Consider the following 13,974-nt stretch of genomic DNA (forward strand, 5'->3'; position numbering starts at 1 on the left):
TTAGTCTCTAAGGTTCCACAAGTACTCCTTTTCTTTTTGCGAATACAGACAAACACGGCTGTTACTCTGAAACCTCTATAGGGAGTTATAAATAACATTTCCTGCTATCAGCTATTTTAAAAAACTGCAGCTACTGAAAATATCCATCAGTCCAGGACAAATTGTGCTTCACTGAAGCGTACATGGAAAGAGGATCTTACAAAATAAGGTAGAATCTTCATTTCAATGTCACTAAAATGACAAATTAGGATTTACAGAGTAAAACACCACTATACTGCTAACTCTATTCAGCAATTTTCTTCCCAAACAGTATACTGTACAAATGTGATAGCTGAGGAATATAGATAAACTATAGAATATCCTGAGTTTGAAATATTATAGAAAGCCATTTGTTAGAGGGGTTAAACACATTAATAAAAATATACTCAAAATGCCCATTTAAAAATATTACTAATAAACGCACAGATTTATATGGAAATTCTTAGAAATTCCATTCTATACCCAGAGAATAAGTGCTGAAAGTCTGGGAAAGATACATGAAATCACTAGTTTAGTCTCCATTACAGTGTCCAAAACAAGATACTTCAACAGAAGGTGGCAGAAAGTCTGAAATGAACAACTTCTATCATAGCCTGCCCTTAAGAGAAGATATAGGTTGGCACAAGTCCTGGAACATGAGGTTTTATCTCTCTTCTAACTTTTTAATTTCCTTCTAATGCAGGTTGTAGATGTTCTCATTATATATTTATACAGATAATCTTTATTTTCTCCTAGGAAGCTCTTGACCTCAGTGATATCACATTTATGAACTCCAGATGTTAATCATGTGCTGTATGTATATTTAAGAAAAAGTTTCCTTTGATTCATTTTCTTCTTATTACTTTGCTGATAGAAAATTTGCTGAATGGCAATGACAAACTGGAATAGTAATTTGGGAATAATTTACATGTCATATATAGTACATATAATTGAAATGAATATCATTTAATTGTGTGTATGTTGTCCCTTTTCCTCCCTACCCACCTTTTTTGACTGTCTTTAGATTATAAACTCCTTGGGGCAAGACTTGTACCATCTCTTCTGTTTGGAAAGTACTTTATTACGAGAAATAAATGTAAACAAAATGTTACTGTTGCCTAATTGTTGAGTCTTATAGAGATGGAAGAAAAGGAGAAATAGGTGGAAGAAAGTAACACACTAAGGAGAATGGCAGGCAAGCGGAGGGGAGACACAGTGCATATGTAATATATTAGGGGGAAGATGAATGTGAGGCTCTCAGTGATAGACTGCAGATGGCATGTTTGAGGCAGGCTGCCCATGTGATAAGAACTGGAGAACACCCAGCACAGAAAGCACAGGAGGAAGAGGACTAGAATTGCCAACCCTTCAGGACCAGCCTGGAGTTCTATGTCATGTGATCAGGGCCGTCCTTACCCATACGAAAATTAAGCAGTTGCATAGGGCACCAGGAAATTCGGGACACCAAATTTCCTGGTGCCCTGCAGAGCTGCGTACTACTCCAGCCCCTGCCCCACACACCCCGCCTCTTTCCGCCCCTGCTCCACCTCAGCCCCGCCCCCACTCCACCCCTTCCCCAAAGCCCCCATCCTGCTCTGCCCCTGCCCCGCCTCTTCCCACCCCAAGGACTGCTGCAGGGCTGGGCCTGCACTCACCAGTGGTGGGAAGTGCAGCAAACTGGCCGCAGCCGTGCCTCCGGTGACTGCTGGGGGGCAGTTCCCCCAGGCCCCCCAAGGCAGCCCTGCCCCCCCCCCCCACAGAGGTCTGGGGCCCCACCAACCCCCTGTGTGTGGGGAGGGGGCTGCATAGGGCCCCAGAATAGTTAGGGGTGGCCCTACATGTGACGAAATCTCCAGGAATATATCCAACAAAAATTGGCAAGAGGACAGCAAAAAAGGGCGCCGGGGACCGAGGTTAGGCTAGAAAGGCTCTTCCAAAAGAAGTGTAAAGAGGACAGGACTGGAAGTCCCAGAGCTACAAGTGGGTGCCATTGACTGGAAGGCATGGCCACGAATCATGGGGGAGGCTTCTGCCAGTGTAAAGGGGAAAAGGAGTTGCGAAGTGAATTAGTATTGCTGCCTTTTAACATCCTTGGATGTGTCCGTTTCTGTTATGAGAAGGGCAGTTGGCACTAGGGTGACCAGACAGCAAGTGTGAAAAATCGGGACAAGGGGTGGGAGTAATAGCTGCCTCTGTCAGACAAAACCCTCCCTCAGACAGCCCCAAAGCAGACAGGGAACTGGGTCGGTCCCCGTTCCGGCCGCCAGGGGCCGCTCTGACTACACCCAGCCCTCCCTTCCCGCCTTCCAGTTCCGGAGCCGTCTCGTTAGCAGTAGTAGGACTCGCATCTAACAGCCACCGACGGAAGTTACGTTGTGCCGGGAAGCGGTTTCCGGATTCGGGATCAGAGAGAAACAACAACAAAGCGTCGCAGACTGGGAACCGTCATAAATCGGGGCGGGGCAGTGGCAGCGTTGTCTCGGTGCCCGGATGTGAAGAGATTCCATCCACTTGCTTCTGCTCTCCAGAGAGGCTGCAGGCTTCTGGGTGATATGGGAAAGGTGCGCGAGCGACAGTGACCTCGCGCCACTCGCCCAGCCTGCGCGAGCTTCTCTGTCCCCGTCCCCCCATCGAGCTCGCGCCCCCCTGCCCCCGCTCCGCAGAACAGCCAGGAGAGAGCGGCTCGTGCCGCGAGCGCGCACCGGAGGAGACTCGCTGAGGTAAGTGACCGCGGGGCGCCAGCCCGGCCTCCCCGCCAGAGGCTGGGCGGCCGCGGTCCCTTCCTTCGTGATCGCGCCACTTCCCCCAGCGCCTACGTCCCGGCTGCTGCTGCTGCCTCCTCTGGTTCCCAGGCGCAGTGACTGTGGTGGGGGAAGGAAGATGCCCCTGGCGCGCGACCCCCTCGGCCCCAAACGGCCGCTCCCCCGCGGCGCGTCTGCGGAGTATGAGGAGACGCCCCGGCTGTTACTGGGAGTCGCTGAGGCTCGGGGCCCTGGACCGGGCTTTGCGCCCTCCGCCGTGGGGTGTCCCCCTGGGGGCGGGGTGCAAAGTCTGCAGGCCGCGAATGATTTCCGTGTCAGCGGCGGGTGACTCCAGTCCCTTGTCCCGTAGCTTGGGCCCCGACCCCGCTGAATCCGACCCACAGCCCGCAGCCAGCTGTGAGGGAGGCGGGTGTTTTCCCTCACTGTCCTGAGCCAGGACCGTTGATCAACCTACAGCTGTCAGCCCTTATCCACTCTCCCGCTTCCTCCAACGTCTGCAAGGTCTTAGACTGCCAACTCCTTGGGGCAGAGACTGGGCCCTGTCTGCATGTCCAGAAAGCTCCTCGTGCTGCTCGACTGAAATCAGACCGAAGGGAGGAGTTAAACCGCAGCAGCTGTGTGTGGAGGAGGGTGGCACTTGAATTGGATGCTCTTTGTCTCCACTGATAAATCTCTCCTCCATGTAACTCATCTGGGGAACAGAAGTGGCAGTGGACTTCTCTCTGCTCTATGTATTGCTGGGAAAAAAATCAAGCCCACTATGACTAGCCTTTAAAAATGCCACAGACAGTGCAAAGGGCATACTGCTTACCTTATGCAGATCAACATTTGAACACCTTGCGATGGTGTAACAGGCCTGTAGGTTACATTTATTAGCAAACAAAATAGTTTTTTACAAGCTAATGCAAGGATCTATACATAAGCTTGTGTGGTATGGCACTTGATAGTCAAATTTCTTACTAGCAGGAATCATAGCTTCCCTACTGGTTAGTGTAAGGAAAGATGAAAGTCTTGGAGGTAAATCTTGTCCACATAGCTGCTTCTGTCATCTGTGTCGTCAGAAACTACTTGATTTTTTTTTTTTTTAAATTATGGAGTTAATTGGGAGAAGTGCTAACAATCTTATAAATAATTATATTCACAATCTGGATTCTAAATTCTGTTCCAGAGGTTGGGGACCCAATCCTGCAACTTGTGTGTGGAGGCAGATTCCATCAAAGTCAGTGGGCAATATAGAGCCAACGAATTGCTGGATTAAAGTAGAGAAGCTAGAATTTGCTTAAATAGAGATCAGTTGGTTAGCCTGACGGACTGACTTTTTAATAAATCATTTTTAAACTTGATAGAGTGGGAAGCTTGTTTTCACAGTCTGAAAAATTCTAACTTAATTAGAAAACGTAAATTGGGACCTGACACAAACTTTTATATTTTCTAATAAACTGGAAGATATGCTTTAGCCAAACAAACAGTTATTTGTCTCAATAAATGAAGGAAATTCCAATGGCCTATATTATATGGAAGGTAAAACTAGATGATCTAATGTTCCTTTCTGGCCTTAACTTGTTTTAGTTTTATAGATCTTTGAGGTTGCAGTGACAGTTTTGTCATGGGGCTATAGAAATACTTTGCTGTCAGCTTGTTGATGCAAAAAAAACTTGAACTGTTATAGCAGTCTGATATTGGAAACCAATGGTAGTTGAATATTTATTTAAAATTTAAAAATTTTAAGTTGACTGAAGACCTAAAAGTATCTTTCAGTGCCCAGAATTGTTACCCAGAACAATACTGTAAAATTATCTGAGATTGTTCTGCCTTAACTAACTGAAAAAACACTTTTTCCTGAGTGATCGTTACTTAAGTGGATGTAGAAAAAAATATATCTTTGCATAATAAGACTGTGCCTAAAGAGTAACAGAAGCCTGCTTGTTGGAGAACTTAAACATACTAGTCAGATGTAGATTTGAAAATCAATGGTGAGAGGCTGTACTAACATGGCTCAGGAGCAACTTCCTGGTGAGAGGCCCCATTACTGCTAGTTCCAGGTTTTCTGTCCAGGTGTTGTCCCTGTCATCTTCTCAGAAGCTCCATGTTTCATATTGGGCTTGGGTTAGTAAGTGTCTCAGGTTGGACCTTAACCTCTCTCCCCCTGGAGGAGGGTTTTGGTATCCACTTTTCTTCCATGGTTTTCTGGTTGGTACTTATAGGTTTCCTGAGCAGCATGAGTAGTAACAATTCTTGACAACTTGGGGACTCTTAATAGCAGCAGTGGAACTAACCAGAATTTTGTTAATTTGTCTACTATTGCTGACAATGCTATGAGGTGCAGGAAAAGCAGCAGACCCCTTTGTTTGAAGGCTGTGATAGAATATTTCCTTCCAGTTTGCCTTCTGTTTGCTTTTGGAAGAATGCATAAGGGCTAGAAACTTTTTCTTAAATAACCATATAGGTTCTTAAACAACTACATTCATTTTTGCACCATTGGAAATACAAGAGAAAGTGTTAAATAGGAAAATGGCAAAAAAATATTAAAAGCTTGAAAATATAAGATGTATTCTTTGGTGGCTGTTAGAGTAACTAGAAAAATAAAGGGACTGTTTTCAGCTTCTAATATAAAAGTACTGTTCATCACTGTCTTTTTGTTAGAGGGCTTGTCTGATGCTATAACATTTCGGAGGTTGGGAGTACAAAGAAGTGCATCATTAGCCTCTGGGAGCGATACATATGAGAGCATATAGTGTTGCTTAACAGTGGCATCTGACTATGGTACTAATGGGGCTCCAAAAAGGGCCCTGTCCAGTCCTCTGCTCCTTAGGGCTTTGGCTAATGTAATGCAGAGCTACAACTGTAACTGAAGGGTCCTGATATAAAATTCTGTCATAAAGACAGAATAGGGAGGGTTGCATAAAGTTCACGTCACTTTTGCCTGAGACTCTCATACTTTAAAGCTAAGTATTATTATTTGAAAGAATGAAAAAATGTAATATAGGTGGTCAGGAGCTGTATGCCTGAATTCAGAGTTCGAGAAATAGAAGGTAAAAATTAACAGAATAAACATACTGGATCTAAATATCTCCATAAATGTTTTATTCTTTATAGGTGATATGTAAAGCCTTGACTACAACCAAATTTATAAGGAATGCTTTTGGCACAGCTTGATAAGTTACTTTTTTCTGAAACATCGATCGCTTCTTATAAAATACCTGTAAGTAAAATACATGTAGTATATTAAACTTAAAATGGCTTAACAGATTTTGCTTTCTGATCATGACTAGTACACACTGGTAGTAAATAGACAAAATTAATAATCCAGTATGTCTCCTTTTGTATAATATGACTAATAATGTACATTAGCAATAGAAGTAGCTGAAAAAGTTTGTAGAAATTTGGTTCAATTATTGTTTTGCAGAAATGGCAGCCCAAAAAAGGAAGCCTGCAATAGCAGAACCTTCTGCTAAACGTCGGAAGCTAGATAAGAACAGCAAATCATCAACAAAGAAAGAAAGAGAGGTGTCAGCCACAAAACATGTCTTAAATAAATCCAAGCCAAATAAAAGTGCAATGCAGAAGAAAGCAGTGCTTAAAAACTCGGTCAAACCTAACAGGTCAGTGATAAATAAAGCCATCAATAATTGTGCTAGGCGGTCCTCCCATTCTAAACTAGTGCAGAAACATTCCAAGCAGAGTGAACTTCAGTTAAAGAAAAGATCTAGTAAAACAGTATCTATGAAAAAATCGTCCCTAAAATCATTAAGTAGGGTACCTACTACAAAAACACCCTCCAGATCTTCAAAAATAAACCATACTAACTTCTTGAAATCGGCAAAGACTTCCTCCAAAAGAGGTCCTGAAGGGAAGGACAGATGTGCTTTACAAACCAAAGTTTCAGTTGAAAGCAAGAGACAACAGCAATTAAAGTCAACTTCAGATATTAAAAAGAATTCATCAAAACCTCAAAGTATTAGGCAGTCTGTAAAAACTTTAAATGAAACTACACTTAGGAACATACATGTGGATAGGAAATCTGTTAATGGAAATTCTACAGAAAGTAATTCTTCTACAAGTACTAAAGTTGTAAAAATTACTGATAAAAATTTAGGGATACAAGTTCAGAGTCCTAAAAAGAATCTTGCAAAAAAGTCAACTTCTCAAGATGCTGAACAGCAATTGATTAAATCTTTCAGTGACAACAAACGTGAACCTGAATTAGGAACGCGCATGATGACAAGATCATCAGGCACAAACAATAAAATAACTGTCAAAGACACACAACAGCAGCCAAAAGCCACAAAAAATAAGGAAGTGTGCCAGAAAAAGTCAGCACAAGACATTCCTAAGCCAAGACACCTCATTATCCCAGATGAGCAACTAACCAGGCGATCACGTAGATTGCAGCAGTTATCAGATACGTCAGCAAGATCCCTTTGTAATAGTGAAATTAAAGGAGGAAAGGCTTCAGAAGTGCAACAGGGCACTCAGACAAAAGGATGTATTCAGGGTACTAGAGTTGAAACAGTCAAACCTCTTAAACAGAAAACTGAACAGAAAAATAAGAAAACAAAATCAAATTTTATAAGTGGAGATGAAGAAATAACTGTAGGAATAACCAGCTCTCTACCAGAGAAAAAATGTAAAATGGATCATAAAACTAATGATTCGAACAGTTCTCAACATAGCCTGCAAGGCTCAGGATTATTTCTTGGTTGTAAAAAAGTAGAAATGGTAAGTCCTCTTCAACCAACTTCTGTGACAATAAATAAGGAAAAACAACCAGTGCATCAGAATGTGAAAAGCAGTGGAAAAGCAAAGAGAGTTTCACAGCCACCTGTAAATGAAATAGATCTAGCCAATCATCCAGAGAATGTTGTGAAGTCCAAACGGGTAAGCATTCTTGAACTCTGTGAGGAAATTGCAGGTGAAATTGAGTCAGATACAGTAGAGGTGAAAAGAGATTCTCCCAACACTGAATATAAAAAAGGAGAAGAGAAACATGCAGACACACAGCTGTCACAGACTGTAATGCTTACTCAGAAGGAATCAAATGAGAGCACTCAGTGCAAGCGTTTTTTCCCCAGCAAAAAAGGAATACCTGTCAAATGTGTTCTGAATGGCAGAAATACTCCTTCAAACAAAAACTCTAAGTGGACCAAAATTAAACTAACGAAAGCTAATAATATACATCAAAATAAATTAAACTCTGCAAGTGTTCCAAAGCTGGATTTGTTAGAAACGAAAACTAAAGTTCCAGAGTCAAGTCAAGCAATGGGTGCAGAAATACAGCTTTCAAAGGCCCAAGATAAATTGTCTGTGTCAAAGCCATGTGAGACTAAAAGTGCAACTCATATACAGGAGAAATTGGGAGCAGTTTCTTCTGAAACGGTCAGAGCTAAAGATGTGACACCAGAAACAAAGCAATCAACAAAAAAAGTTGCTGAAAATGGTTTGTTGGATAATCGGACAAAACATGTTCCTGAGCCAAGGCTAGATGAGGTAATTCTTTTTATTTATGGAATGTGGTGGGAGGATACTTTTCTAAATTTGTTCTAGTACCTGAGGGTGCTATCTGTGCTCGTGTAACTAGCTTTGTCAGTAACATTTTGTGCAACTAAAACATTTCAGTATAGGAACCTTAATCTGCTTTTGAGTTGACTTGTTCTTCTCCTATTAAAACAAATCTATTTAAAAAATAAAATTCTCCTCCAATAACTCAAGTGCATAGCACAACAAATCAAAATGTCATGGTTAATTAATTAAAATACCATAACTATCTTGTGTTGAAAGTGTACATTAAGGGAAATGGGAGAACAAAATACTACTTATGATCAGGTTTGTTTAAATGTAATGTTCTAGGAACATAGGAGTACATGTAATAACCGTATTCTTTCCAAATAAGCATCCATATGCACTGAATATGTAATGTAGCAAAATTTTGCTGCGTCAGATAGTGCCACAAATATATACATGGGGTTGCTTATCCGTTCACTAAGCAAAGTCTTAAAGAGAACTGGAAAAAGTGCTAAACTGATCTTGTAGGAACTCAATAATGGTTTTTACTCATAAGATAATGAAATGGGGACAGAACTTGGAGAGAGAGATGGAGCTGTTTGACTTTGATCTATCATCTGTTCTATTGTGTTGTTCAGAGTTTTAACTTGCATTTGGATACAAGTCCAGAAAGCACTCCAGTGAAAAGTACTACAGCAGCACCACCACCACCTAAGCAAGCCAAAAAGGAGATAGAGAGTGAATCTCAAGGTAAAAAATCTAAACTGTAAATTCTGTGCACTCTGAGAGGTCTGTTAAGGGTGGGGATGAAGGAATCCTCTTCTTCCTTTTCAATTGGGAAGGTTTTACAAAATTTATTGGTGTCAGCAGGGCATGAAAACTTACCTGGTAGTCCTAGAACTAAGCCTAATCAAGGTGAAAAATGTGGTATCTGGCAACCATGCCCTCCAGAGCCACATCCCCAGTAATGTAAAAGAATAAAAGTTATGTACTTGGTTTAAATGTAATACACCCACAGCACTTGTTGATACCTAATGTTTTTGGCTATATTACATTATTACTGGTGGAATTAATCAAATATATTAGAATAGTATTTGGCCAGTTACAAGAACCAGTTGAATACCGAAAAATATTAATCAGATATAATATGATTGTCAGTAAAATCAGATGTTAATTGAGTACTAGTCTACCAGCTTGACTTATTTCATCGTTTTTGCTTTTACCACCTTTTCCTTCCTGTCTTCTCAACTTTGTCCAGTAACTGATCATGGCTTGTGAGTTGTTATTGGTGTCTGTTTTCTCTTGTGGCGTGCCCCCTCCCCCCCGCCCCACCCAAATATTCTCTACTTTCTTCTCCATCCACAAACTCTCTCAACACTATTCTCCTTATTTATCTCATCACCCATTCTTTCTCTCCCACCTTCCTACATCTACACGCAGGACTTGGAATTTTTACCAGGTACCTAATAGTAAGGAGACTTATTCATCTGATTGTGGAATGATACAAAAAGTGGGGCAATGCTCAGGTGAAAAGCCTTGCTCCCCTGCAGCAGCTGATAAAAGGAAGTATGCTTGAATTTCTTCTAGGATGTTGATCCCTGGACTCTATTCAATGGTTCTGTCTTTCCTGTCAGCTTCTGGCTGGTAGATGTCTGATAAACTTGAAACTCTGCCTTCTCTGGCTGCTGGAAGAGGAGCTGCATACTCTGTGTTCTCCTTTTGTATCAGAGTCTTCTGGCTGCTAAAAGGGTGAGGGTTCTCATTAGTGTACACCCTCCCTTCCTCTGGACTGATGTGCTGAGGGGAGGGACTGTCTGCTATTCAACCCCATGCTCAGCTTTTTGGCTGATGCAAGGGAGTGTTTATGCTGCTCTGCCCTTCCTCTAGACTCCATATTTAGACTCCCCTTCCTTAGTGCCTGTCTCCCTCATAGCTTTCCCACGTTGTAGTAGAATGAAACTGACCTGACTTCTTCATTTTGCTTCCATTTTCTGGGAACTGAAAAATGGCAATGACAACTTTCTGCCAAAAGTAGTGGTGTGAAAGGTGGTTATCTGGCAACGTTTAAAAAAAATAATAAATAACCGGACAGCTCAGAGCAGGCGACCCTCTTCAACGTGGGAGGGCAGCCTAACTAGAAGGAAAACTGTCTTGAAACCTCTGTTCATGGATTAAATGAAGCTTTGTGTTGGGCAATGGCAACACGATTGCCATCTGTTCGCAGTCCACCAAGTCTGTGGCAACAACGTGGGAAGAGAATGGGCATGCACTGAGTTAAACTAGGGAAAGGCCCTCTCTCTGTTTGTATCGGTTGGCATCCCTGACGTACACTGCAAAGTGACTACATGGATGCAGGCAGTTTCTGCAGATCATGGATGCTTGCACAGTGACTCTTCTCCAGATCAGGAGAACAAGAAGACAAAGAAAACAATACTTTGGTCAGTCTTTCCTTTGCCGCCTCTTGTGGAAGAGCTGAGCAGCAGCAGAGGTGTGGCGTTGTCCTTCTGCCCTCTTAAGAAACCAATGCAGTGCATCTTCCTATTAGTTTGATCTTGGAACCATCTTCAAAAACATTAGGGTTAGAAACTTTCTAAATTTGTGTGGATTTTCTAGCGGTTGATGGCACTTGCCCAGGAAAGCTTCCTTTACACTCTGGGCTAGTAAGTGTTTTCCAGTCTGGAGCATGGAGTTGAGTAAACTTTGGATGATCCATCTGACTAGAAATATTAATTGAATTGGCAACTTGTACAGTTCTCCTTACTACTTTCTTCTTGACAAATTAAACAATGATTCTTCTGTTTTCTCACATTTGCTTTTTTTTTTTCTGGGTTCCCTTACTCTCAAAGACATTTATCCATGTCTTTTGTTTACCACCACCTTATTTCTAACAGTATACATCTCCTCTTCTCGCTTTCACGCTCTTCATTTATTTGTATGCATCCCATCTCAAAAAGGAACTAGAGTTCCTCCTTTTTATCTCCCCCTTCTGCACCAAATTCCCACAAACTTGTAACCATTCATCTGTCTGAAGAGGGCTGACCGCACCTCTCTCAGAAACCTGTCAGCACTGTTCCAGTTGTCAAGCCTTGGTCAGTGTAATGTGAACCTTCGCTTCTTGAACCATGAGAGGCGAGGGGGAAAAGAACCAAACTCTGTCCTAAACTAATAAGTATCCTTACTAGATCACTGCTACATCTCTTACTCCTCTCTGATGGCATGCCATGCTCTTGCCTTCTATCCATCTTGTTGTGATAGTGCCTGGCCTTGTGGTGCCCTATGCAATGTTTCATCAGCAGGACTCACCGTTTACTAAAAGATGACACTTGTGCAATTCTTCATTTCAATGCAGCTCCAGCTTTTTGAAGTGCCACATGCAGTAAGAGTATGCAGTAGGAGCCTTTACTGTTGCTGGGAGTTTAAAAAAAAAAAAAAGTCCGTCCGTCGTTCCCCACCCCTTTTGCCCCCCAATTGCATTTCCTAACTGTGTCTATTTCCCCTACCCTACTACTGAGCAAGTTAAGGATCGTATTTATGGCTCTGCTGCTGTACATAGCAGTACCCAATTGATGTCAACTTGAGCAGGTTGAGCAGCAGAATTAATCTGATTTTTAGTTTCCTCCTTGGCTATTGAGAGAGAACCATGTTCAGCAACAGTGGATATGTATAATTTTTAATGTAAGGTAAGTTTAAAAAATTTGGTGTGGAGAAATATCAGAATCCTGCACTAAATTTGCACCATTTCATTACAGGGTTTTTTTTTTCTGTACAGATAAAGTACAGCTTGTATAACATGGTCTTCAATATCTCTTTTTGCTGTAGTGAAGTTAACCTGTTTTGCCATTTGTTTAGCTAAGTTTGCTTTTTCTATTAAGAGAAATTTTATAATTAAATGACCATCCTTGATTAACTGCAGGTTCGGCTCCCAAGCAGTTGGTGCGCACTTTATTCACAAATCAGACATCTGAGACTAGTGAGAAGAGGTATAGTACCTTTTTATTCTTTAATATACTTATGGAATGACAGTAGCCCCTCCTTAGGTAAAGTTGCCATTATAAGACCAATTTTTTTGTCCCTCTTTTCCACTGCCATCCTAAACTTCCATGTAAAAACAAAAATTGGTGTCTCATCCTTTCTATAAGAGACCAACTTCTGTGTTATCCAGTTTACCAAACAAGGTTGTCAGTGGAAAAAGCACTAACTTCAGCTTTGGTAAAAATAAATTATCATACAGCCTGGCTGCAATGTGAGTCGCACCTTTTTCTGAAAAAGTGGTAATTAGCAGAGCTAAAAAATACTTAACATTTTGCTTTGCTTTTTGCCCGATCCTAACCTGAGACTCGAAAATAGATGATGACTAAAATGAAGTTTATTATTCAGAGGAGGATGAGGAGGAAGGTTCCTGTAATCTTTCAGTTACAAAAATTTTGTAATAGTACACATTTTTTAATGGAAATGTTTAGGTTTTTTGTGCCCCAATCTAGCTGCACAGTGGGGCCCTGAGAAAATCAGAAATTCAGGCTGCCTTATCCATAATTTTTTTTTCCTCATTTGCAACAACACAAAGTAGAATGCTTCACTTTTAATGACATAGCGGCTGTGCCAATTCTGGCCATTCTGTCATACACTCTCTCCTGATTGCCATTCGACACTCTTAATGAGGTCTGATTAGACAAATAACACATTGAAAACAATGTACAGAGATGCTTAACAGGTCAAAGTAATTGACACTATTATTCCACATCCTAATCAGTGATCTTAGTGTCATTAGACATAAAGTATCATGTTCATAATGAAGACATGAAACCAATTATAAAGCACTGCTCTGTAGTTCAAATTTTCAGTCTTCACCTACAAGCTGGACAAATACAGTGGCTTTTCAAAATTAACCCAGAGGTTGAGGACTTCTTAACCTTTAGAAAATTTTCTTGATCCAAAAATAACACCACTGTCAAAAAAGCCATAAAAAGAACAAAGAAGTGAGGTTGGGACTGATAAGTGGGCAGATATAAGTTCTAAATGTTTGAGTTCCTTGCAAATTTAATCTTGAACTTTTTTTGCCTTAGTTTCGAGAGTTTTATAAAGATTGTTGCTCTTAGTTGCTGATGTGAGTGTGGTCTTATATTCAATTTTACCTAAGCTAAGTTTTCTGTCTGGAAATAGAGGATGTTCATATTGTTGCAAGCTTGAAAAAAGATTTCTCGGCTAATAAATCTGTGCTCCCTTTGCTATTTTAGATACTTTTGTTTACATAAGTGCTTTCTTAACATATGTCCCAGATACTGCTCCTATAATCCTATTAGAGACATGATTGACATAAAAATGTCACGTGGTATAATTTCACTTTAGGCCCAAGAAGAAAAGATGTAGTAGGAAAGATCACTCTTTAAACATAATTATTTCCAGTAATTAACGTGTCAGAAGAAATGGTGAATCAAGTGAAAGACATGAATTGATGTCTTAAGTCTGGCATGCCAACACTTCTTTAGATACAACTTGTAGAGCAAAAATTTCAATGTATGTAAAAGCTTATAATTCATCTACTGCAATAGACTGTGGCAACTATTAGCATCTTCTTAATAAGAATATGTTGCTCTGTCTGATCTCTGCTTTGCAAAAAAGTTAGGATTAGTAATTGCCAAATAGAGGTGCTTGTGGTGGTGTTAAAATAAATTATTTTATTTTTATTGTGCGA

The 13,974-nt window shown here is 41.0% G+C and overlaps 1 protein-coding gene across 6 annotated transcripts in view; it reads left to right on the top strand.

Annotated features, from left to right (window-relative positions):
- The first annotated feature begins 1,820 nt into the window (after positions 1 to 1,820).
- Positions 1,821 to 13,974, top strand: part of ESCO1 (establishment of sister chromatid cohesion N-acetyltransferase 1) — a 65,816-nt gene continuing 53,662 nt past the window's right edge. Inside the window, exons 1-5 of one of the 6 annotated variants that reach the window (XM_084618482.1) lie at positions 1,821 to 2,738; positions 5,877 to 5,982; positions 6,187 to 8,267; positions 8,921 to 9,032; positions 12,196 to 12,262. In XM_084618482.1, coding sequence (XP_084474608.1) covers positions 6,189 to 8,267; positions 8,921 to 9,032; positions 12,196 to 12,262 — 2,258 coding nt within the window. In that variant the 5' untranslated portion in view covers positions 1,821 to 2,738; positions 5,877 to 5,982; positions 6,187 to 6,188. The remainder of the gene's footprint in view (positions 2,739 to 5,876; positions 5,983 to 6,186; positions 8,268 to 8,920; positions 9,033 to 12,195; positions 12,263 to 13,974) is intronic. The other 5 variants (XR_014710133.1, XR_014710134.1, XM_084618479.1 and 2 more) reach the window with 5 other exon arrangements.

The sequence above is a fragment of the Lepidochelys olivacea genome (genome assembly GCF_965140295.1).
Source record: "Lepidochelys olivacea isolate rLepOli2 genome assembly, chromosome: 2".
Lineage (NCBI taxonomy): Eukaryota > Metazoa > Chordata > Testudines > Cheloniidae > Lepidochelys > Lepidochelys olivacea.